General features: G+C 44.5%; 1 protein-coding gene across 1 annotated transcript in view; it reads right to left on the bottom strand.

Annotated features, from left to right (window-relative positions):
* The window catches only part of FAM117B (family with sequence similarity 117 member B), a 79,350-nt gene that overhangs the window by 7,514 nt on the left and 45,989 nt on the right, over positions 1-25,847 (bottom strand). Inside the window, exons 4-7 of the mRNA XM_059727080.1 lie at positions 25,236-25,349; positions 19,502-19,642; positions 16,835-17,060; positions 10,809-10,929 (exon numbers count right to left, since the gene is read on the bottom strand). Coding sequence (XP_059583063.1) covers positions 10,809-10,929; positions 16,835-17,060; positions 19,502-19,642; positions 25,236-25,349 — 602 coding nt within the window. The remainder of the gene's footprint in view (positions 1-10,808; positions 10,930-16,834; positions 17,061-19,501; positions 19,643-25,235; positions 25,350-25,847) is intronic.

Raw genomic sequence — 25,847 nt, 5'->3', positions numbered from 1 at the left:
TGGTTTAAATGGGGGGAGAGAAATGGCAGTGAGGGAGGAAGGCTGGAACTAGGGAAGGGGCGGGGGGGCAGGGGCATGGCACAGTCCGCCGGCCACTCCCAGGGCTGCAGCAGGGAGGAGAATGGGGGGAGCTGTCAGATGGTGCAAGGCATGGGATGGCGGGGTAGCGGTTCCAGCCACCATCTCCCAGCCCCAATGTGGCCACTGCCACCCCCTCACGCCCCACTCCGCATATGGCCGCCACTGCTGTCCCCCATCTCCCCAGTGTCTGGCCAGAAACCTGTGCCTCAGGTAACCAACACAGTGGCACTTTTAGCTTACTGGCACCACCTGTTTTCCAGTTCAAATCCCTATTAACCAGCACAAGTGTTAACCCCACTCGTGCCGGTTGACAGGGATTTGAACTGGAAAATGGGTGTAAGTCAGTAATAACTGAATGACTTAAAAAAAAAAATCAGGGAATTTATCAGTGAAAAAAAAAAAAAGAAATTGGTAAAAACTGAGAATGCAGAATACTACTATCTTTTTACCATCTTCAATTAGATTCAACTCATGACAAAAGCCAGCATCTTTCTGAAAAAATGTGACCAGTACATGTTGTGAAAAAATATCAACACTTATAGGGCATGGACAGATGTAACAAATGTATTAATGTTAGTAATATTTGATATCAGTAACACATCCATACCTTCACAACAACATGCAGAATGCCAATTACTCAAGAGTTAAAAGGCCGTTTCAAAGCCAAGTCCTAATTTACCTTTCGTTGAATTTGGACTAACATGGGTATACAGTGCACCTATGAATTCTATTTATTGTGACTGAATCGGTACAGATTTTTTCCCCTTGTTTCCATGTGACCTAGATTGCCAAATAAACAGAGAATGAAATGAATGTTATCTACCACCTGCTGATCAGACAACTCTGACTCTAGCCAGGGTAAACTCATGTTCAGTTTCCTGGGGAATGATGCTACTGCTGCCAGGCACTTTGTAAACACCTTCAAAACAGACAATGGGAGTGTACTAGGAGTGTATTGCCCACTCACAAAATTACTGTTGTAAGTAGCAGAAATAGAGGTGTAATTACAGGCCTCCTGTTCCCAAAACACAAGGACTCAAATGACCAAGACACCATGAGCATAACTTAGAGCAGAATTTAATGTAGAGAATATTTAGTGTTGCTGATGCTGCACAACCCAGAGAGAAGCAGCTGTGGACAGCCGCAGCACTACAGAGGTGTAATGTAAGTCAGACAGATGTGCTTGACCCTGGGTGCAACCTAGGTATGTCTTTGAGATGCATTCAGAAAAAGCAGAAACAAATCAGAAATACTGCTGGATGAAACAGCAGCTTCTCTGTAGTATCAAATGTAATGTCTGTACAATGCATCTGTACCACAGCATAACAGAAAGTCTCTCTTAGTCCCCCAACATCCCACATTGTTCTACTCTTTCCCTCCTGCCACCAACCCCCTACACCTCCAGGAGAGAGGGAAGGGGAGTGGGTAGAGTCACTGGGCACTCTGATTTCCCCATTTATGTGGAGAGCAGGAAACAGGCAGCAGACCCAAGGGATCTTGGATCCCACTCTGATATGCCACAATAAAATACTGAGAGATTCCCCAGTATACACAGGGAAGTCACCCCCTTCTGCACTTAACTTAGCTTGAAAAAGGATACTGCGTTATCCAAAAGCTTGGTGGAAACATCAACCCACCTCCAAGTTGGACTAATAAGAGATATCAATCCAAACGAAAACACTGTCTATCATATACCATTACCTGCTTTTAGACAGACATCAATTTGACATCAATTCTAGAAACACACAAAAGCCCAAGGCAGAATACTTTACACTCCCTGGACATTCCACCACTGACCTCAGAGTGGTTATCCTTAAATAAAACTTTAAAGCCCAACTTGAATGTGAAATTGCGGAAAAGAAATTACCGCAGACAGGACCATGTAAAACCATCTCAGAGACTATAGTTAGTCCAGTTACATGGACTAGCTGTTAACTTCAGATGTTTGTCCTTATGCCGCCCCAGTGTGGTAACTGCCTTGTTTATGCAAACTGGATCTATTCAAACCACTTTTTGCTTCTCTCAACAGTGCCCCCTCCTCCAGTCCCTTTCCTTTATACTTAAGTTCCTTTCTACTAAAAACCCTTTCTTTCTGCAAGACCATTCATAGCATCTGCGAAGTAGGCTGCTCATGCCTCTCTGAACTAGTCTCTAAGATGCCACCTTGTCCTACCTTTACATGATTTCAGACTAAAAAGGCACTTGTAACAGTACCAATATAACCTGTGCCCATGACCATAACTGACTTTCAGACTATGTTGAGCTTCAGATCTTGTATCATAGTCTAGTGTTTATATTTAGACAAAACAGCACTAAATCAGGTATCTGTCTCTAAAGAGGGATTTTCCTATGTCTTCTTACACTACTATAAAATATGGGCATTTCAATAAAGTGTCATCTGCTTCACTGAGGAAATCTCCAACTGTGTAGGACCAGTCCAAAGGTTATCAAAGTCAATGAAACAAAAGGCTTCCACAGAGTCCACTGGATTCTACATCACTCCTTTTCCTGTAGGCACATGAATTTTTCTTGGGCAGAAGTAGTCCAGGTGCTGCCTAAACTTAATTATACTTGGAGGAGGAGATTACAGTCCACAGTAATTTAACTGAAGAACAAGCCTGCTTATACCCATGCAATTTTGCTGATGACTTAACACCCATCTGAGATGTTCCCATCACCATGTAAGTTAACAATATTGTCACATTCTAAACAAATTTTAATTAGCTGTTGTATATTTACTCTGGAAGAGTTCCAGTAAGCCTCAAGATGAAAAGGGCATGTATTTTTACACAAGTTATGAAATGCGACATAGAAAAAAATCTAAGAGAAATTAAACTCTAAGTTAGATTCTCATTTTTGTAGAAAAAGATGTACGTACATAGAACCAGTTTTACTAACCTTCTGGTGCCAAGAAGCATCACAATACATCTTTTACACCATTTTATTAGGGTTTAACATTTCCTGATGGGAACAATGATTGCTATATCATATTACTTGACCATTTAAAACATCAGTAAGCATACCAAATAATATATTCATTTTTAAAGTAATTTACAGAGTACTCACACTCCCTAAGAAAGGGAAGATTGTTCAGTCAACTGCCAAGAAATCAAAATAGCAAATGTTGCACACACAAGACAGAGTATTGTGTGTGCAGATACTTGCTACAAGGGTATGCTATTATTTTATTTGTATACACAGACTTATTTTCCATGGCAGAGTGTAGATTACCTCACATATTTTTTTCTCCTACTTCCCACGTAGCAGAAGACAACTTCACTTTCCTAAATACTTGAGTCTCAATGTTTTCTTCCAACTTAAACAATTAGCTCAGTCATTAAAACCCATAAGTACTAACAAAGAAGCAATCAATCTTTAGAAAATCCAGGCTCCTAAAGCCAACTTATTACGTTAGTAACCAAGTCCTCAGTGGAATCAGCTGTACCAACTCTAATTTAATATGAACAACACTAAATATCTCTGCCTCAAAGCACCTTTAACAATTTATTACAATCAGTCAAAGTGTTGGAAATTCTATAAATTACAGATTGCCAGCACCAAAGGGCTAATATCCCAAGATTTAAAGAAAATAAACCTGCAACTTATGGTACTAGAACTTCTATGCATCTGGACAATCTTGATACAAATATTCTCTTCTGAGCTAAGGCGCTTTCAAAGTTACAGTAAAGTACCAAATGCAAAAGATATACAATCATGTGTCAGTTGATCAGGGCTAAGAAACAGTGGTAGAGAAAAGGTTAAAATTAATCTTAGATTTAAAAATTCTTCTTAGTGAAGTTACAAGACAGAGGAAATTGGTGCATTTATTATACATCTGGTCAAAAGTTTTTGGATTTTGTCAAATTACATTATTGTTCATCTGTCTCCCTCTTTTTTTAAAATTGAGTGTAGTCACTATATGAAAGACATTTAAGGTTTAATTAAATGCAGTGGGTTGGATAGCATTGTTGCATGTAAAAAAAAACCATTCTAAATACCTCATTCTCATCAGTTATTTTAGAAAGAGCTGGTCTCATCCTTTCAATCTTTTTAGCAGTGTCATACATATGAACATAGAAATAACAGGTACAAAAACAAAGACAGCAATACATCCTGAACCTGTAGAAAGACAGACTTGAGCTAGTGTGCTCTTATGATTATCAGGACCTTTCCTAGAAAGAGACTGTGGCTTGTGAAACTACAGTATATCATTCAATCACTTTTTTCTTTGAGATAAGTTCAAATGTATTATAAAGGAGTGAACGGATTGTATGTGTGTGTGTGTACATGTATGTACGTGTACACACGCACACACAGACACACACCTGCTTTGAAAAACTATTTAATAAACAATCCTCTCTATAAAACCCTCTTTATAAGCATGACTTAAATTATGAATAATCTATCTGATTTCCTAAGGGGCTGGGCCTTTTCAAGGTACAAAAATTCCTCTTTATACTGGAAGAATGGAAGGGAAACACTCTTGAGTGAGAATAAGGTTTAGGAGAAGACAAAAAGGGGAGGTAGAAATACAGTGAGATCAGGCTAATTAGACACTGAGAAAATTCATCACTATTAGTAAGTGCACTGAATGTTCACAAAAAACAATTCTGGCTAATTTGTTACCTGTTCAAGTGTCATTTTGAAATGTACATAAATACTAAACCACAATGGAATTTGCTCTAGATAATTAGTCATCTTAAAAGATATTATCCATAGTACCTCTCAAAGCAGATAATTATTACAAAACATTGGCTACTCTTCAGCTTATCTTGACTCAACACGACAAAAAAAAAAAATCAACCATTTCATTAAGCAAAATTATCTTCTAGTATGATAAGTACAAGAGTGCAAAATAAAAGGTTGGGTTTCTTTGGGTGGTTTTTTAATTTTAATTAATTTATTTATTTATTTGACTTATTTTACTCCCTCATGTAATTCTTGCCTTGACTTCTTTGCCATTGGATCAGGTCTCATTCTGTAAAGAACCATGTGCAAGTTGACATGCAGCTGCTTGCTTCTCCATGAATAAAAAAAGTCACACACAGGCATCTTCTATGAAAATGGCTTTTCCAGCATATTTTTCAATCCTTTTGGTAACCAGCCAGTGACAATGGGAGCAGGGAGTTGTCTGGAAACTCTTGGTCATAAATTGCCAAGAAGGCAGTTACAAGAAGGCCTTCTAGCACTTGGATGAGGGAGGAGTGCAATTCAGCAATGATAATTGTGACTAAGCAGCTCTCAAGATCCGCTCTGTTCAGCCTACATAGGGAGGGGGCTAGAAAAGGTTCCCTAAACAGAGTCTACCTACCCTTTTCCTGACTGGATAACCATGTCCAGTGGGATCACTTTTACTGTGGTTGAAATCAATGAAAATACACAATCTGGGACCTAGAACATGAGGACCCCCATGGATAATCCTAATAGTCTATGCCCAGAGCACCACACCACCATCATGGTTTAATAACTTAGGCGACACAGTATTGATGTACTGTCAAACAATTTTGGCTAATTCATTACCTGTTCAAATGTCATTTTGAAATGTACATAAATACTAAAACACAATGGAATTTGCTCTGGATAATTAGTCATCTTTATGCTGCTGCTGACAAAACCAAGGAGGAATTCTATGCCAACCTTGACCCAGTCCTCTCTGATGTTCCAGAGGGAGACAGACTTATTCTGCTTGGTGATTTCAATACCAAAGTTGGAAAGGACTTGAACTTCTGGAGTGGAGCCACCAGCAAGGTAAGAGCGGGAAAGGTCAACTCTAATAACATCCTTCTCTTGACCAAAGGCGGGGAACATGGACTCATCCATCAGCCACACCCTGGTCTGCTAGAAAAATAGGCACAAGACATCATGGCAACACCCACAATTTAACCATGGGCACTTGATTAACTAAGTCATTTTAATGCCCAGGATCACAAAGGTGTCCCATCATCTGACCTATGCTAGAACCTGATGACTGCTGGACTGATCATCAACTCATTTGCTTGGTTATGTCACTCAAACCAGCTCCCAAATGACAGCTGTGGCAGATGCAATGCTGATGAAAAATCACCATTGAAGGACTCAAGGCCCCAATCAAATGAGACCTCTTTCACCAGTGCCTCAGTGAAAAACTGGCAAATTCCAAATCAACAATGGGAGAAAGTTGGCAGTGCTTGTGGTGCCTTCAAGTCCATAGTCATCAGCCTGTAAAGAGACACTTGGATTCTCTATCACAAAAGATAGGTTTGAAGAGAATGACCAGAAGATCCAAGAGTTGATCGACTGCAAGTGCAAGGCCTTTTGTCCTTGGCAGAATGACATGCATTCCAAGCAAAAGAAACTAAATCATCAACAAGCCAAAGAAGAGGTCCAAAGGAGGACCCACAATATGAAGAACAGATGGTAGGAAAACACGGCAAAGGAGATTTAACATCTCTCTGACATTCACAATATGTAGTTTTTTCATGCCTCCAAAGCCAGCTATGGTCTGAGCACTTGGGGACCAACCCACTTGAGACCCAAGGATGAAAAAGACCTGAAATAGGAAAGGGGAGCCATCAACACCTGTTGGAAAGAGGATTTTGAAGAACTTCTCAACCAAAGCTCTGTCACTGATGAGTGTTCTCAATTCCATCCTGCAACATCCAGTCAGAGATGATCTTGGAATCCCCCCAACCCCTGATGGGCTGAGGGAAGCCATCAAGCAGATGAAGAATGACAAGACATCTGAAGCAGATGGAATCCCCATCAAAATCTTCAAGCAGTGGGAGGAGGAGGAGCTTACATCACAGTTCTGTGCCCTCATCTTAAGGATCTGGATGATCTTAGGGACACCGTGACTGTGACAACCTTCAAGGAGGGAGACGGGTCCAACAGTGGAAATAAAAGAGGGATTACCTTGCTGTCCATCACAGGAAAGATCATTGTGAGAACCCCCCCCTGAACCATCTCCCCTTCTTCCACTTGCTGAAGAGCTCCTCCTGGAATCTCAGTGTAGGTTTGGGCACAGGTGGGCAAAACACGGTCTGTGGGCTAGATTCGGCCCACCAGGCAATTTCATCTGACCTGCGGGCACCCACAACTAATTGTACCCTGCCCAGCTCGCATGTCTCTCTCCCACCCTTGTGCATGGAAGGGCCTGGCTCAGCCAAAATGCAGCTTCCACCAAGGGCTGCTGCTGCTACTCCTGCAGCCACTGGGGGACCTGCTCAGCTTCCCCTGTATCCTGTGGCTCCTCTTAGTCTCCCTGCTGCAGCGCTCACTCCAGGCAGCAGGTAGGAAAGCAACAGGGGTGCAGTAGCCGCAGCTGGGCAGGAGTGCAGATTGTGGGGCTGGGGTTAGTGGGAGTGCAGAGCTCACGCCCAGGGTGGCCGTGGGAGTGAAGAAGAGTAGGGAGGTATGGGGACTCCCCCAAACTTCCTCTCCCTTCCCCCCATGGCACACAGCCCCTTCCACTGATGGTAGCAGCAGCAGGAAATCGTGGCCCATGCAGGCGCTGCCACTCTGGCCAGCACTGCACGTAGCAGCAAGGAGCGAAGTCAGGCTGGCACACCTCTACTGTGTGGGGCTTCCCATAGCGCACATGCAACTCCCAGCACTAGCACACCACCAGGGGTAAAAGCCCCACACGATGGAGCTGGCTGCCTTCCCTGCCCGCTGCGAAGCAGGTCCTGGGACTCTGCCAGGAAGCAGGGGGCAAGGCTCCCGGAGCTCCACTTGCAGTGAAGTCCAGGGACATGATCGGCAGGGGGTAGGGAAGGCAGCCAGCTCCATGGCGCAGGGCTTCCTCCCAGTAGTGCGTAAGTGCCATTAGTTGCACATGTGCCGCAGGAAATCCCATGTGAGAGGTGGGCCAGCCTGGCTGCATTCCTTGCTGCCCCATGCAGCACTGCCCAGAGCTGTGCGCTGCTGAGCGGTAGCAACTACAAAAGTCATGAGTGCCCTGAGCACCTGCTACTGCTGCCAGCAGCAGGGGCTGCATGCCATGGAGGGGGAGTGTGTGGGGGGGTTCCCATATCCCCACAAACCCCACACCCACACCACATATACATCCCTCAACATACCCTATGCCCCCCCACAGCCACACCTCACAAACCCCACCCCCCCATATGCACACATATCCCTCCCAACCACACCCCACACCTCCCCATACAATATACAAGAGTAAGACTACTTTTGAGTTATTATGCAATCATCTCTATATACAGGATGCACACAAATGACAAAAGTATTTTTTGTATTAACATTTAAATGTTATAGGAGGTGTTTGACTTTTAATATATGATTTGTTTTTTTTCTGGTTCCAAGATGGCAACCTTGCCCTCCCAAAAGGAGTACTTCCAGGGGTAAGAGGAGGGACTTCAGGTGGCAAAGGCCAGGATCCTAAGATGGCAACCACAGGGTGGGGCACCTGTCAAGGGGCAGGGCTATCCTTGTGGCCCTCAACAGCTCACTAAAACTCATTAAGTGGCCCTCCAGCTGAAATAATTGGCCACCCCTGATTTAGGGCATCAAGTGGCACAACTGATATGATATTTACTGCTCATCAGCTGCAGAAAAAAAGCCAGAAACAACATAAAACCTCTCTACATAGCCTACTTTGACCTCACAAAAGCCATAGACTATCAACCAAAAAATGCTGTGGAGGATCTTTCTGAAGTATGGATGTCCACAGAAATTTATCACCATTTTTTGCCTGCTCTATGATGGTATGTGAGCAGTGTTTCTCAACATGGATCTATCACAGATCCCTTTGAAGTTAAGACAGGAATTAAGCAAGGCTGCATCATCACTCCACCACTCTTCTCAGCATCCCTTACTGCAATGCTACAACTGACCACCAACAAGCTTCCAGCTGCAGTGGAGCTAAACTACCGAATGGATGGTAAACTGTTTAATTTCAGCTGACTCCAAGTCAATAACAAGACCACCCTGAACTCAATTATCGAGCTCCAGTATAGTGATGATGCTTGTAGTGTATGCTTGCTTGGAAGCAGACCTTTGGGCCATCATCGACAGCTTTACTGAGTCCTACAAGAAAATGAGTGTTACAGGGTGCCATTACTATGCCAGCCGAACATTGGCCCGCCTACCTGTCTCGAGGAGTCTGCCACGTCTTGCCTGCCACAACTTGCTGTTTAATAAGCATGCTGTAAATATGCGGGAGGCTGCCCTTTTAATGCCCTGATGCCTGGGGCATTATACATGGCTCCAACCTGCCCTACACTGTGGCCCAAATATGGCATCGCAAATTGGTAACAGCCCTGGTGGGCCTCTAGCATTTTACTCTCGCACTCTGCCCCCTCTCACTCGGCCTCATTCACACTGCCCGCTCTCACTGGGCCACTCCCAACCCGCCATGGATCCGTGCAGCCCCTTCGAATCCCCCTTGCGCCCTTCTCTACACAGCCCTTCAGGTTTTCCTACTTCCACTCCGGCCAGCCCACACGCAGCCCTTCAAGACCCTGTGACTGCCGGCCTTATACCTCACACTGTGCTGAACTCAGCCACTAGCCCCTCTCTGGGCAACTTGCTCATGTCATCACTTGTGGGGGCTGGTCCATGTGTAGCCCGTCAGGTTTCCCAAGCAACTCTACTCTACACGCCCCCTGATGCAGCCCTTCAGGCCTGTGTAGGCCCTACTCTACACCCCTCATGCACAGCCCTTCAGGCATCACCGTGCACCCTACTCTGTGCAGGTCTCTCTACACACTCCTGGCTCCTCACCAGGGCCCTTTTCTGCCCCCTCACTGAGGCCAACTCTACGCCCTCTCTCTGGGGCTCAAGGTCTTACACCCCACAGGCTCAGGTGTCTGCGGATGTGCTTGGCCCCACTGTCTGTCCCTGCTCTAAAATTACCCACTGGGTAGTGGGAGCTGGGGTTATAAAGCACCCCTACTTGCCTTTCACTGGGGAGGCAACTGTCCTGGCATTTTTGAGGAACTACCCTACCATGGGAAGTCCCACCAGGCCATCCTTCCCCATCAGGGTGTAGTTTTCGGTTATTGCCCCAGGACCAGGAACCTCCTATCATCCCCATAGCTCCTGCCCTTACCTCCATAGATGTTCTGAATAGCTGCTCAGCTGGGTGGTGTTCTTCCGGCTGCCAGCAGCAGGCTGCTGGTTCAGCCCTAAGAGCCCGAGTTAAAATGGAGGCTGCTCAGCCCCACTCCTCCAATCATACAGCCCTCCTGTGGTCATGTGGGAGTGACAGAAACGTATCACAGACCATATCAAGAATCCAGAGCCACCCACCCTGCATGGAAACATGTGTCCCGACTGCAACAGTCTGTGGATCCCAGATCAGCCTTATCAGTAATCTTTGGACCCAACAATAAAGCAAACATGGAAGACAATCATCCTCAACTGTGACAGATTACCAATGAATCATGTAATTCTTATATAGCATGCATTCTGATGTTTTGTATTAGAAACTTTACATTAACCATTTATCTATATAATTTTCCAATTCTCATATAGCAAGTCAGAGTGTATAATTTATACTTGGAACTTTTTTTTTTTCTTCATTATAAACATCAAAAAATCATTTTTTAGTGTATCCTTATGGCATGCAAAATCTCTCTCAAGAAAAGTTGAAAAGGACTAACTACTAATATTTTGTCAGTCAGGCACTTCATTACCCTTTGATGTGTTTAATTAGCCAGATTTTCCTGTATACTAATTTCAAATCACCCTGTTTATTTTTATTTCTTATCAAATGAAGAGATACTTACAAGCTTTCCTCAAAGACTTTGACCTTCTCGCATCCTTCAGGAGGTTCACGTTTGAACATGTAGCTGTTGTTGGGTTTCGGTGAGGTAGCATATTTGGGTAGGGGAGAATTATTCCCATTCTCTGTTTAAGTGGAGAATCCAGTTAAGACATTAAATTAATGCATATTTCAAAACACTCCTTCTCCTTCTGCCCCCAAAATCTAAATGCTTCATTATCAACATCAGGAAGTTAAATGAAGTGTTTTCCCCCTCCCTCCCACTTTACACCTGCTCCTCTTAAAACCAGCTGCCCCACCTCATATCTCGTAAAATCATTTTCCCTTAAAACATTTTCAGAACCCAAGCGAATGCCCCATTCCTTTACACCTCCATTTTACGGCCCCACATCTGAAGTGTACAGTTGCTTCTCATCTTGCAACCAAGTTAACTAGTTAAGACTCTTGGAACCTGTCAACAGTGAACCTTAAAATCAAAGCAGGTTGCTTTTGAATTGCATTAGAAGAGGGGTCAGCAACACATGGCCTGTGCAGAGCCATTGGATCTGGCCCACAGAGCTAGAAGGCTTTACTTCTGCATGCACCCGTGCTACGGCTTGGCTGGGAGGAGCCATACTGGGGCTAGGCAACCACACTCACATTGCTGCTATTTCTCCCTACCCTGTTCCCTGGCTGCATGGGAATAGCTTCTAGCTGGGAGGGAACCGAGCCAGGGCTTGACAGCTTCCAGCTGCCCCCATACTACAGCCAAGTGGCAACAGTGCAGACATCTTCTAGGTGCCCACACCCAATACAGCTTCCCACAATCCAGAATCCAAACCTGCACTGTAGCTGGGGAGCAGGCGGCTACGGAGAAATGGTGGCAGCAATGCAGACACAGCTTCCAGCTGCCCGGCTCTGGCTCAGCTCCCCACCAACTGAAAACTTCACTCACACCCCAGCTGGGGAGCGAGGCCTGGGAAATGCAGGGCTGGCACAGCTCCCAGCTGCCTGGCCCCAGCATGGGTATAGGCAAAACCCCTTGTCACTGACATGCCACCAAAGTTACCCAGCCTGTGCCAGACTGTTGTTTCAGCCTATGGCTTGAAAAGGCTGCCAGCCGCTGCATTAGAACGAGTAAATATCATGCTTTTTAATTGCACTTTTCATCCATAGATCTGTGTGGCGGCGAAGCGCCCCCACAGGCGAGTGAGGGGGAGAAGAGGGGACCCACAGACCCTAGACCCCGAGAGCAAGCCCCCAGGAGGGCATACATACTGGCAGAGAGGCAGCGGGAGGAAGAGCCGCAGCTGCGGCTGCAGCCGTGCGAGCCGCCATTACGCCGGCTCTGGCAACAGCTGTTCACCGCGCGGCGAACAGCTGAGCCAATCCCAGCGGCCGGAGCGGCCGCTGCGGGAGGATTCAAAAACGCTGACAGGACAGGGAAGGAGGGAGAGCCAGGGAGAGAGAGTACGGGTGCGCGGCCCGTGCTGCCGGCTCTCGCACGGAGCGTCGAGGACCCCACCTGCGGGTCTCAAGCAAGCAGTATAGGGAGGAGCGGGACGCCTTTCGCCAGCAGCCAGGTGAGAGGCGGTCAGAGAGTGCACGCCGAGGCACTCTCTCTGCTGCGTCCTGAAGCGGCAGCCGCACAGGAAGCAGGGGAGTGCCCTGCGGACAGGAGGAAAGGGGAGATAGCGGAGGCCCCAGGAGGGGGCTGGAACCAGGGGAAGCAACCACCAGCTCCCCCTGGTCTGGAGGAGTGTTATCTATAAGGGAGGAGAAAGGAGAAACCCCTCTCTGCAGGAGGGGGGGGAACGACCAAGAACCGGGGAACCGGGCAGAGGCCATCACACTGGGCCCGGCAACACCTGAAGGACATCGCCCGGCAGCTGGCGTGTGGACGGGGTGTAGGGGAAGCGGAGCCCCGTGGATCACCGCGTCCGATAACCGTGAGTACCACCGCCTATCGGGAGGCCCCACCCAGGATAAAGAGCTCCACTGGAGACCCCTCCGAAGGTAATTGAGTACATCCAAGGCGTGGCAGGCGAGTTGAGGGGCGGGGCCACACCCTGATAGGTCAGACGGAGCGAGGCGCAGGCTCCACAATCTGAAAAATGGTTTGCGAAGGTGGGTAAATATCAGCAACCCCACTTTTAAAGTACAGAGAACTCAAATTCTATAAGGATAAGTATCTTGTCTAAGATTACACAGTAAATCAATGACAGAGCCAGGAAGGAAACAGTAGTGCTTGATATCCTTCAAGAGTTGTCTACCTACATTCTACTGTGGGATGTGTAGACACTTCCACCATTTGGAACTTCAGACATGTTTGCCCTAGCAGCTGCCATACAGCATGCATGTTTGCATAATCACATAATCCCACAACGTCAGCCACTCCAAAGGTAGATGGGAAAGACAATAAGCAGAATATAAATAAGCACATGGGAACTCCAGTTAGTTATCAATATGTGATTTCTCCTTTGCCTTTGACTACTTGTCCATGTGCATGTTCCATTGTGAGCAATCCCAAAGCAACGCCCACTTCATGGGGAGACAGGTCTCAGAGCATTACGTTAATGGATAATAACCTAGAGTTATCTGGTTACAGATGGAACAGTACCAGAGATGAATCTTCTGTCTGCCTGTGATGGAGGGAGGAAATAAGAAAAAAAAATCTTGCATTTCTTTGTTTGTTGAAGTAAGTCAGAGCTGTCCAAATGGCTAGTGCCCCAGTTACAAAGACTAAATAATGGTGGCTAGTGCAACTGGAGTTTGAGCACGAAGTTGAAGGAGCTTATGTTTACAAAGTCCAAGATAGGATATTATCCTCCCTTTCTTTCTAGGGTCAAGAACTGCAGTAAAATTGTCTCTGCTGTGTTAGAGAAATACTACTGAGGCTAGCTGGAGCCTCCTGAGCCTAGCTGGCAGGAGACTTAGCTTTCAAAACAAAACCATCATAAGAAAGGTCCTCCCTTAAATGGAGATGGGCATAACCACTGTGTTGAACCCAATGGTGTAATAAGCTCTAGCAGTATTTAAGACCCATTGGTTTATTGGGATGTGGGTCCATAACTGCTAGAAAAGGGGCAAAGGACTGTCAAATGGAAAAGGAGGAGTGATGGATCCACAGGTAGAAGAATGCATCTTTCAACCATCCTGAAGATTCTGCTCATTTCCCAAGGGATGCAGAGTAAAGGGGGCTGCAGTAGAAGACTACTTCCTCTCATGATTATGCTGGCACATCCTTGAGTCCTCTGAAATATAGTATGTGAAGAATGAAGCAGGATATGACTGCTGAGGCTACCTCTGGCTAGGGGCGTGGTTGGTATTTATGCTTTCTCTTTGAGGGTGTGCAAAAACTTTTTCTGGTTTAGGGCTGATAGGGGAAGGTTGTCTACCTCCCCTACAAACACCAGAGCTCAGAAGGCAAGAGGAGTATCTTGTGACCACAGATATGACCACAGTCCAAAAAGAGGTATAACAAAGCAGCCTGAATAGAAGTTCCAGTCACAAAGTATCCTTTCACAAGTAGGGCAGTGACTGCTGCCCCCATGTCTCGTAAAAGATCTGTGGTAAAGGATAGTAGGCACCAGCAGGCCAACAGTGCTTGGTAGCTGGCAACTGAACTGCACGCTACCAGAGGAATACTGCTTTCTCTTCAGGAATTCAGCCTCTTTGGCTCCTTGTCTTTTTGGGGTGTTATGAAACTCATACATACCTTTCATTGGTCATAGCAGCCACCAGAAAGGAAGGTGTAGGCAAGTACAGAAAGACGGCACTCCTAGTAAGAACTAGATAATGTCTGTCAATCTTTCCACATGTGCTGGCAGGAAAGGCATCTTTTTTCTTTTTTTTTGGAAATCTTGCCTCAGCAATAAGAAGAACTAACTTAACTGGGTGCATGCAGATAATTACAGGATACCTTATCTTAGTGTCAAGATCTGTCCCTGGAATCACCCCTACCCAAGTGGAAAACCTTGGGTAAGATAGGCACATGGGAAAAAGGCAGGAAAAAGGCAATGAGACCACAAAGCTGGAAGTCAGGGGACATAAGGAGGCAGCTCAGAGGTCCAGTGCTTCTCCCCAGGTGTTTCATGGCCTTAGAAGAGAGATGTAAATATACTTGGAAGCTCTCTCTGCTCTTGTAACCACAACATCCTGAGTTAGTCAAAGAAAAATGGACAGCTGAAAAGACCACAACTGATAGTGTTAAAAGGCCCTCAACTGATTAGAATCAGAAAGTGCAGGCCTGAAGGATCTACAGTTGATATCATCCTTGCAGAAATTCAAGTTCTGGGTGGATTTTTATGTCATTCACAGTCATGAAACAGTGGCACTGCCAGAGATACTGGGATGGGTGGACTGAACAAAGCAGGAACCTACTAAGAGGCACAATTTCTTTATGGAGCAGCCAGCACTGATGCCACTGTGGAATTTGATGGTGAAGTGCCAGACATATGACACACAGCTGAAAAAGAAACTGTAGAGCACAGCATCTCAGATGCTTATCCTTGTGCTTCTTAAGTATGAAAAAGGTTGACTCTGGAACAAGTGCATGGTCTTGGATGCTGCCAAGCTTCACTGGGATCCATGTAGGACTGCAAAGTCTGAGATAGATGAGAGACTTTTAACTCTGGAGATGGGTAATTCTCGCTTCAATCATTCCTGCATCTACACGCACTTGAAGACTTCTCTGCCACCAATGATAAGAGAAGAAACTCATACTTATGGGAGGTCTATACCCACCTGAGTTTTGCCTTCCAGGACCAGCAGCTAACCCCAAAGGTAAACCTGAAGCTTGGCCTCATCCATCTTCCCTGACTAGGTAAGTGAACAACTTACAAATAGCACACTCCATGGGAATATGAATCTCCCTTAGGCAAAAAAAGGGTATTTGGCATTCCCATCCATGGGGAAAATTAAAGGAGAGACACAGTTTAAAAAACAGGACATGGAGGAAGCTGTTTTGACAGTCAAAGAGGAGGCCAGGAAGAAGTAAGAGGGAAACAAGAGTTTCACCTGGCTGAAGGAGCCTCAGATTTCTTCACTAATGATAAGCACTTAGCCCTGTTTCTCTGAAGTCAGGCAGAAAGTAGGGCAGTGGCATCTTAGGCACCTATACATGAACGCAGAGGCTGGTCTGATGCACTGGAATCCAGCGCATAGGAGTAGACTCGAATGAGTCTGCTGGAGTGTGGCAATTACTGTGCTCCAGCAGCTTTTTGTGTCTTGTGTATCAGCATCCCCGCACTTTAAAAATAGTGGTGGTGGTACTTGAATTAAAGCTCAAACGAGCTTTATTTCAAGTACCCCCACTGCCATTTTTTAAGTGCGGAGACGTTGATACATGAGACGCAGTGGCGCTTTAGAGCGGTTCTCGGAGCCACTCTAATTAAAGCACCGCCTTCCCCACCCCCAGACCATATGTAAAAGCGCCATTAAAAACTAATTGGTTCAGAAAGGCATGAGCTTTTGTAGGCAAAAACCTACTTCATCCTAAGATGCCACCATACCTTACCTTTTGCTTAATAAAACAGAGATGGGGCAGGGGGAGGAAAGAACGCACTTCAGTACAAAACCAAAAGAAAATAAAATGGGTTCTAAGAGGAGCTGCTGATCAAACAGATCTCAGTCATGTTCCAGAAACTCCACCTAAAGCAGAGGTGTTAAAAATACGGCCCACAGTGATGATATGCACCACAGTCTCCAAAGGTACAGCCTGTCTCAAAAAGGGAAGCTTAGTATGGATTGTTCTTGAACTCTCTAGAAACTAAGTAATGCTGTAAGCTCTATCAGAATTTTCCCTACTGCAGACAATGTTACATGTACATACATACACACACAGAGCATATCTGAACATACTGAGGGACCTGGAAAATAGAAAGATCTCCTTCTTTCCTTCCCGTCACTATACTAAGGGAGGTGATGTATACTACACACAATCCATCCTGAAGAATATCCATCCTGAACACAATGCACTGCAAGGAAGTCCTGAATACTATATGCTTCATATTTAAAATACTGTAAAAGCAGAACCCTTTTATGCCACACCTTTGTCTCTGGAGTCAGCAAGAAGGTCATCTGCAGAACATGGGCTCTCCTCACTACCTTCATTCGAGATGGTGAGGAATGAGGTGGGGGACACAGACTGCGAGCGGCTGCTGTTGTTACTGCTCCTATCTGCACCACCAGGTGTTTGGGTATCAATGCTGCGAGTACTACTGCTGCGCTGGACCACTGGAGGAGGAGCACGATGCCCATCTGGAATATCTTGTGGCTGTTATAAACAGAACATATTCATCAGGCCTCTACTTTACATCTTAAGCAGTTTCTTAAATTTTGTCCAGCAGACTATAAACCTGAAGAAAATTAGATACATGTCAGACTCCACCAAAATACTTCAGGAGAGTAGACAATTCCTAAAAGGATAATCTACTAAATAAGAACAGGTCTTTTCTTGTTGCTGTTAAATCAAACTTGCTGAAAACAAATTCATGTAAGAAATTTCTAGAGTTTTGAAGGAAGAGGTGTGGGGGGACCAGAGAGGTACATTTAAAGCAATTCTCCAACATAAAAGGTAGAAAATGTTTCTTCTTTATTTATTTACTGTACTAATTGTCAAGTTTCTCAATAATTAACAGTCTTCTACAACTGCAGAAGTTGAAAACATCCTTTTAAATCTTTCACCTTCCCCCTTCATGCTTCAGGAAAATCTTTAGAGGTGCACCAATTTATACTGGTTGCATATTGTATCAGCACCAATAAAAGGAAAATTAACATGATCAGTTATTGGCTTTTTTTGGCCAGTGTAGCCAGTAATGTTCACTGATAAATATAATAAAACTCTGGTGTGCACAGGCTAATATTATTCCAAGAGAAGTGGTGCTGGCTCCTACCCTGGGGGTCTTTAAGAGGAGGCTGGACGAACACCTCGCCGGGGCTGTTCGACCCCAGTACTCCTTCCTTCCTGCCATGGCAGGGGGTCGTACTTGAGGATCTGCTCAGGTCCCTTCCGACCCTACCAACTATGAAACTATAATGTGTTGCCAATAGATCCAGGAAGATGCTCCTCCCTCTCTATTTGGCATTGGTAAGACCACAGCTAGAGTACTGTGTCCAGTTCTAGGCACATTTCAAGAAGCATGTGGACAGGCTTGAGAGAGTACAAAGAAGGGCCACCCATATGATTAGAGGCATGGAGGATAGGCCCTATGAGGAAAGACTCCAGGGAATGGGCCTGTTCAGTCTGAGTAAGAGAAGGGCGAGAGGTGACTTGATAGCTGCCTACAAGTACGTCAGGAGTGAGCATCAGGATCTGGGGGAGCAACTTTTCAGGAAGGCACCTCAAGGGAGGACAAGGACCAATGGACATAAGCTAAAAGAAGGTAAATTCAGGCTGGACATAAGAAAAAACTTCTTATCTGAAAGGGTCACCAGAATCTGGAACACACTGCCAGCTGAGACGGTGCAGTCACCATCCTTGGAGGTGTTCAAGATAAGACTGGATAAATATCTTGTTGAGCTCATCTGAGCCCAATAACTTCCTGCCCATGATCTTACAGGTTCCTTCCGGTTCTATGATTCTATAATACACCTTCTGGCCAGAGCCCATAAATGCTGTGTGCATGTGCGCAGCTGCATGCACGCATGCGGCCAGGAACTTAGCCGAGCAGTGTGGAGAGCAGCGCCCTGCAGGCAAGTCTGTGGAGGGTAAGGGGTACCGCTGGGGGACAGATTGAGGCCCGAGGGAGGGAGGGAGGCAGGGGAGGGGAGTGGGGCAGGGGGCGCTCCTCCCACCCTTGGGCCTTGATTTGTACCCCTCACACCCACACCCTTTCTCTCCCCCATGCTCCAGGGTGGTGAATGGAACCTGGGGCCAGGGTGGGGAGTGAAATGGAGCCACAGGTGGCTCATCCAGGGGGCGTGGGGGAAGGGCTCCCCACTGCCTAGCACACCCCTAAGGGGAGGCATCAGGGGGAGCATGTGCCTTCTCAGATTTGTGCAGAGTGGATGCGGGCTGCTGGCTGTGGGCTCAGGGCTCTCCATTTTGCTGCCTTTCCCCCCAGGAGCCCCGTGACAGCCACGCGCTTCCTGCCTGCCTGGCAGCAGAGGGGATGGCGAGTTGCGCCCCACACTGCCAGGCAGCCAGAGGGTGTACAGCTGGTGTGGGGCTCCTGGGACAAAGACAGAAGAGCAGAGAGCACCAAATCTGCTCTGCTCCAGTTAAAAGTGTCCCCATGCTTAAAAATGGCGGCAGTGGCGCTTGATTCCCTGGATGAGCTGCCTGCAGTTTCATCCCGCTCCCCACCCTGGCCCCAGGTCCCATTTGCTACCCTGCTTGGGCAGCACTCCCTGCCCCAACTCCCTCCCTCACTGTGGGGACCTTGATCTGTGCCCCCAAAACTCCTCCCCCTCCACAGACTTACCTGCATGGAACTTCTCTCCACGCTGCCCGGCTGCATTCCTGTAAATTGGTTATCAGTATTGAACGATATGACTGTTTAATAATTGGCTATCGGTATTGGCCAAGAAAATCTTTATTGGTGCATCCCTAAAAATCTTTTGTACTGCTTCAGTTGTGGAAGACTGAAGCAGAACCAAAATTTCTTTAAAAAAAACAAAAACAAAAAACCCCAAACCCAAAACAACCTCCCCCCCACCAAAAAAAATCATAAACCAACCTTATTTTGAAGAACGTTGGGGACAACTGATACTCACAATAAGCTGTTCTTCTTTGTCGGTCTCTTTAATTATTATCTCAATCTCCTGGTTTAGGCCCTCTATGCTGTTTCGGAATCGGGAGCCTGCTGATTTGGTGATAGGTATCACAGGGACGAGTGCACTCTTTGGGATGGGAGCCTGTATGGGAAAACCATACAGGAAGTGAGAAAATATTGTAGATTTATACCACCAGCTTATAAAATGCTTAAAACTATAACTGATACTATAGTTAAAAGGATAAAAATTTCTGCTGGGAAAAACAAAAACAAACAAAAAAAGTTTAACCTGCCAGAGGTCATTTGTTAATAATAATTATCATCAACTTAAAATAGCTGCGTTAAGGCAAACATCTTTTTATATGAAAACCCAGACATTCCAAAATGATTTCATGGCTTATTTGTAATAGGCAAAAAACTAAAGAAACTTCTTTTTTTGAGCCAGTCTAGCCTCAAAAGTCATTACTTGACTCCTATATCCAATCTACCTCTAGGTTCCATGTTGTTTTGCAAAATGGGAAGGCTAAATACAAACATTCAAGATTAAAGAAACCAAAATCCATTTTAATCACAAAAATGTGTATCAAATATATTCCCAAAAGATTTAGACTGAGTTATATAAAAATTCCAGTTCCAACTACACTGCACCTACACTATGAAAACATAAAATGCCCATTTAAAGTTTCTTTTCAGACCTCAAAAATTCACATTTTTGGAAGGTTAATGCCTGATTATCTAGCCTTTTCAATTCATTCATGAAGTAATAGTGGAAGAACACTCCTAATAACAACATATGCAGTTTTGATTTTCACTAACAAAAAGCATTTGTAGGTTGAGCAAATGATAGCGAATGTACATTCAAAAGTAATCAGTGTGAATTAAATCTTATAGAAGATTCACTTCTGGTAGCTTGACTTTTCAACAAACATATTACTATTTTATCATCACAATATAAAATTGCAAATTATTGAAAATATAGGGAGATACTTGGCATCTCATAAAAGGCTTATTCTGTACAAATTCAGGACAATTCATGCAAATTTTAGAGACCTGCTAGAAAGTTTTCATAAAAGCAGTTCATTTTACAACAAAGATTTCTGGCAGAATGGGAGGGCACCTGATTAAGAGATGAAGGGTAGGCCCCAGCCTAGAGTTTTCTGTGAAGCAAGTTTTAATTTGAACAACAGAAGACAAAGGAAATAGCAAGAAAAACACAATTAAGACACCATGAACTCAAATGAGAACAGACATATAGGCTAAGAGAAGAAAAGAACTGATATACATACTATCTTAAAATTCACACTCAGGTAGTTACTGAGGTTAATTAAGAGACTTTTTTGTTTGTATTTTAGAGATAATTTCCAAAATGCAGGCAATCTGCCCCCTCCTCCCAAGTGCCAAGAAAATTATGTTAATTCTGGTGAAATGTATGTAATTTTAATCAGAACAAGTTTGGACCACCATCTTTGAAAGCAGCCAGACATTTTCCATTACAAGACCTTATTTTCAGTTTTTTATAAATTTTGGCACACTTTAATAGTTTGACTGCATTTTTCCTTACTGGCTGGTCTGTTCATCCCCATGGCCTTTAATGTTCCTAGCTTTAGTAGGGCAGAAGACAAACCATGCACATAAGTATTATGTAGTATGGCTAGTAGGCCTGTGCCTTCATATCCTTGAGTGCCAACTTCCCACTAGTAAAGTAAATTTCTGAAGATGCTTTTCCCCAAAACTCTGCCTACCATAAAGAAAAACGCTTTCAGGTGTTGAAATAACATCAGTGTGGGGAAGACTGCTTGAAACAGCAGACTCTTTAGGAGGAAAGCTGGAAAGGTCTTTTCCACACATCAACTACTGAGAACTAATCTTCTTTATGGGCAATGAGCCTGCATAGTTATAGAAAGCTCCCTGGATATAAAACTGGGCAAATTAAATAATTTATCCTCTCATTCAAACAAAAAGAGGACATTCTTCCCAGAATGTTTAGGAGAAAAATCCCAGAAGAGTCACCTACTCTGACTACTTCACAAAGAGCCTTCTCCTAGTTTAAATAAGAACATTTCTTGACTCATGTCTCCAATCAATTATTTACATTTTATTTGGGAGATGTCAGGGGAAGAAACTTTGGGGAAAGGGCACACAAGTGGCTGTGCTCCAGGCAATCAATGATCTTGTGTAATATTTTTTCTTCCCTGCCCCCCAAAATTTATCAGAATCAGTCGGTAAGAAATTGTCAAAGACTGGCATTTTAAGCATATTAATAACCCCAAAACAACAGAAAATGCCAAACTACTGATAGCCATTGTATTACTTTTGAAAATGTATGAGTCTCCCATCTGTCATGGGCAAAAGGGGAACTTTGACTTTAAGGAAATGAAAAGGATTGAGAGATCCGTTGCATTCCCCTAATACTTTCAACTTTAAAGATCTGTTCTTACACTGTGATGCAACAGATTATTTGTTAGGGAAGTATGAATAGAAAGCAGTAGCATATTCAGGTTTACAGACGTTTACCACCTTCCTTAAAATAGTTTAAAGCCTTTCATAGGAAATTCCTGCATTGTCAGTCTTCTGGAAAGACAACAACGACAGGTGTTTTACTGACATCACCTAAGCAACTGCTAAGCCCTGAAACCCTTCTGGCAATTGTTAGTAAGTCGACATTTTTGACAGCTTCAGCAGTGTACACTAAACCTGATAAAAGTAGCTACCAGTATTCTTGCATTAAGCACTACCATAGATGGAATTCTTCTAAGTCTTTCCTGTGGCTTGCCTTCATTTATTTATTGTAATAGGAATATAAAAAATACATAAATATACACATTGGTAAAGAAAGCTTTGCAGTAGATGTTAAAGAGTAATGAAGAGATCCAACTTCAACAGAAGAAGCTACTTCTTGCTTTCCTTGTAGCATAGAAATATCAAGGGCCTAATAGCTACAGAAAAGAAACTACCCATGAAGATAAAATAATGCAGTGAGAAACAAGTCACATCTTAAGATGTTACTAGGGAAGATAAAGGGACCTGGATACCTTTGATCATTTTAGTGGATATTATTCTTTTTTTGAAAAACAACACACCTACAAGAAGTCTGGGGAAAGAACAAGACCAGTATACTTCCAATAGAAAGGGCTAGAGACTTGCTCCTAATGACTGATATACCGGGTCCAGACTCTAGTTTGTCAAAGAAAGGAAACTATTAGGAATAAATTAATGTGGCCTTAAACTTTTTTTTGTAAAATTCATGTTGTCAGGCACAATACCTAAAACTTAAAACTGTAAAGAGATTACTAGCTACAACTTAGGCCCCCTCTACATGTTACATGTGTTATGCAATTGCCCGGTTAATTGCACAATTAATATAGACTGGCTACACATGCAAATTAACTATTACGCCTTAAAAAGGTCCAATCTGCTATAAAATTAGAGCTGGAAATGTTTAATAACTTTATAGTCAATTTTTATCCTGTTTTAATTTGAAATGTGTATTATAGCTACACTATACATGCGATTGTGTGTATTGTGCATCAGATCCTATTATGCCTTTACCTGGCATTTGTAGGTTGTAGAGGTTGTAGGTTGAGCAAGTGACAGCAAATATACATTCAAAAGTAATCAGTGTGAATGAAATCTTATAGGCGATTCACTTCTGGTAGCTTGACTTTTCAACAAACATATTACTATTTTATCATCATAATATAAAATTGCAAATTATTGAAAATATAGGGAGATACTTATAGGCATAGGGGCCCTTATAGTCATGACAAAAATCTATTTATCTGAAACAAAGAAGAAATTATATGTGAAGCTTTCCTGTTACTTCAGTATACGACAGGGGCAGGTAATTATTTTGCCTGGAGGGCCACTTAACGAGGTTTGGTGAGCTGTTGAGGGCTGCATGGATAGTCCTGCCCCCTGGTCGGCAGCTTGGAAATGAAGTCCCACCCCAAACCCTGACCTTTGTCACCTGAAGTCCCTCTCTTTGCCCCCCAGAAATACACCTTTTGAGAGAGGGGGGCTGCCATCTTAGAACCAGAAAAAAAACAAATCATAAACTAAAAGTCAAACACCTACTATAACATATTTTGATGTTATTACAAAAATACTTTCATCACGATTTGTGTTTGCATATTGTATATAGGGAGGATTGCATAATAACTCAATAATAAATTCTTAATCTTGTAGTGTGTGTGTGTGTGCGCGCACGCGTGCATGTGTGGTGGGACTTTGAGGAGGTGTGGCTGTGTATTGGGGGGCATGCAGTATGTTGGGGTATGTGGGGGCAGGGTGGGGGTGTATGGCGTTTATGGGGTGAGGGAAGGTGGCAGGGGTGGACACCCCCCACTGTCCCTAGGATGCAGCACCAGGGGGCACTCAGGGCACTGGTGCCCAGTTCCAGCCAGCATGGCACATCACAGCAAGGGGCACAGCCCCGCTGGACTGTCTCTATTGCCAGCCCTCCCTACCACACGTGCACAGCCCCTGCACTCATGCATCACGGGAGGGAAGCCCCACATGCTGGAGCTGGCTGCCTTCTCTGCTCCCTGCCACACAGGTCTGGGAGCAGGGAAGGCAGCTGGCTCCAGCCCATGGGGTTTCCCCACAGTATTGCGCAAGTGCGGGAGCTGTGCATGTGTGGTGGAGAGCACTGGTGATAAATGGCCCGGCCAGGCTGCACCCCTCACCACAACATGCCATGCTGGCTGGAGCTGTGTGCCGGGCATAAGCACCTGCACTGGGCATAAGCGCTGCCACCCACTGCTGCTGCCACCACCTCCTGTGGCTGCACACCGTGGGGGGTGTATGGATGGATCCCCACACCCCCCACACCCATATCCTTCCCACCTGAGCTCTGTGCTGCAGCCACCCCCCTGGGCACAGGCTCCACCCTGCAGCCAGCCCCAACCACATGTTCTGTGCTCCTGCCCAGCTGCAGCTCTGCCCCTGCCCCCACTGCTTTTGTATTTGCTGCCCAGACTGAGCAGATCGCTGAGGAAGCCAAGCAGGTCCCTGGCAGTTGCAACAGCAACAGCAGCAGCCCCAACTGGAAGTTGGGTGCTGACCTGGCTGGCCCTTTCTGTCTGAGGGTGGGAGCGAGGCACAATAGTGTATGCTGGGGGCATGTGTATACACAGGCACCTCGCTCCCACCCTCATAGGCAGAAGGGCTGGGTGGGGTACAATTTACTGGTGGGTGCCATGGGCCGGATCAAAGTGCCTGGTGGGTTTGATTCAGCCCATGGGCTGTATTTTGCCTGCCCCTGCTATAAGGAACTCAAAAGTCTGAGAATGACACACATAAAAAGAGCCCAGGAGGAAGATCTAGACTGTTCCACAATCATAAAATAGAGGATAAATTTAGGGATACAGAATAAAACAATTAAGTAAATGTATTGCCTTACCCTACTCTATTATTTTAGACAAAAATGTGGTTTCTCTGCAATTCGCATCTGTGAATTCACTATTCTTCCTGCTTACCTTACAAACCATCATTCTTTCACCACAAAGTGAACAGAATGCCTTTCAGGTCAGTGTTAATTTCAAAACCCTTTCTTTCTTCCAGGTGGGCAAGCACTCAGAACCCAGTTCATCATTTTCACAAGAAAAATGATCTGTGCATTCAACATTTATAAATTCATTCAGCAGCAATCCAAAGTTTCTTTAAAAATCACATTCTAGAACACACAGATTTAAAATATTATTAAGCTGCTTAATAGCAAAAAGGAATGGCCTTACCTGGCACTGATTAATGGCTGCATGGTTACCATGGAATGGCGACTGTCTTTCTTTATCCCGATGATGCCTGCTGCTGTGCTTACTTCTCTGCAGTTGTTGACGCAATTTTGCAATCTGGCAAAGCAAAGTGTATTAGACTTCAGTTAGTATATTTTGCATCATAAGGTGCACAAACAACTGCATCAAGTTCACTTTATGGACTATTTAAAAAAAAAAAAAAAGAGGTAATTCCTTTGAATACATCTGTAACATTGAGAATCTTCTAATGTGTGTTAGCGTAAAGCTAAATCAGTTACCTACAACTATAGAACCACATTAAAATATTAGTTCCCATTTTAAAATCAAGATCTGCAGGAACTTCTAGCACTTTCTTGCTGCTTTCCCTCACAGGCATTAATAACTAATGGTTTGTAGCATGATCTTATAAATTAAAAATAATAGCTGGCCCAGGGTACATATTTTAAAATACAAGATCAGTAATTCTGTATTTCTATTTTCTCTCCCACCAAATTTTACACAGCACATCAGGACACTTCAACATCCGTGCTTATTCAAAGTTAATGTCAATGATTTATACAGAAAACAGGCTTAACCCAACATATTTCAAACAAT

The sequence above is a fragment of the Alligator mississippiensis genome, chromosome 4, assembly GCF_030867095.1.
Source record: "Alligator mississippiensis isolate rAllMis1 chromosome 4, rAllMis1, whole genome shotgun sequence".
Taxonomy (NCBI): Eukaryota; Metazoa; Chordata; order Crocodylia; family Alligatoridae; genus Alligator; species Alligator mississippiensis.
This window is presented reverse-complemented; position numbering and strand designations above follow the sequence as displayed.